Source organism: Penaeus monodon, chromosome 31, assembly GCF_015228065.2.
Source record: "Penaeus monodon isolate SGIC_2016 chromosome 31, NSTDA_Pmon_1, whole genome shotgun sequence".
Taxonomy (NCBI): Eukaryota; Metazoa; Arthropoda; class Malacostraca; order Decapoda; family Penaeidae; genus Penaeus; species Penaeus monodon.
This window is the reverse complement of record NC_051416.1, coordinates 3879341-3880033: the sequence shown is the minus strand read 5'-3', so window position 1 is coordinate 3880033 and position 693 is coordinate 3879341. Positions and strand designations below refer to the sequence as shown.

Sequence of the window (693 nt, the reverse complement as noted above, 5' to 3'; positions counted from 1 at the left end):
ATTAACGGGATCCTAATCATAAGTTTGAAGCAAAAAAAAAAAAAAAGGTAAAATATATATGAATAATCGCACCTATCGCCTCTATGACCTACTACAATCACGTAATAGAACTGAGCAAGGTCAAGTCGCAGGGCCTCTCAAACTTCCCCCTGGAAAACCAATATAATCATTATATATACAATTCTAACTCATGAAAAAAAAATATTCATCTCACTTGCTCGTAGTCCCAACTCGTCTCGCTGCGACGGTGGTCCTCGGGGCGAAAGACCGGCTGAGGACCTGGCCAGCGAGGCGTGACGCGACCTTCCCGACCTGTGCCATGGCTGCGACTGAAGTTGCGTCCGAAGTTCAGTGAAAGGGAAGGCGACGAGGCACTGGGCCGATCCGCGCGCCGATTGGTCGAGGCGCTAGGCGATCCGCGCGCCGATTGGTCGAGCCGGAGGAGCGCGGCCAAGGCGATCTTTGGCCCGGGCGAGATAGCGAGATATGGGAAAATGGGCTGATTTTAGGCTTATGTGAAGGGTATCGTGAGTTGTCTATCACGTGCAATAATAAATTGCACTATATTTACATTAATGTACAGGCAATTCTATTTTGTATATATCAGTGGATGGTAAAACAGTGTTGATACACTGGTGAAAAAAAAACATTCCCACGATAAACAGTTTGATTGGGTGATTTAATTTGATTGCT

General features: G+C 46.3%; 1 protein-coding gene across 1 annotated transcript in view; it reads right to left on the bottom strand.

Annotated features, from left to right (window-relative positions):
• LOC119592997 (long-chain specific acyl-CoA dehydrogenase, mitochondrial-like) overlaps positions 1–370 on the bottom strand; it is a gene marked incomplete in the record, with an annotated part of 16246 nt that extends 15876 nt beyond the window's left edge. The window contains 1 exon segment of the mRNA XM_037941886.1: positions 215–370. Coding sequence (XP_037797814.1) covers positions 215–321 — 107 coding nt within the window.
• Positions 371–693: the final 323 nt, after the last annotated feature.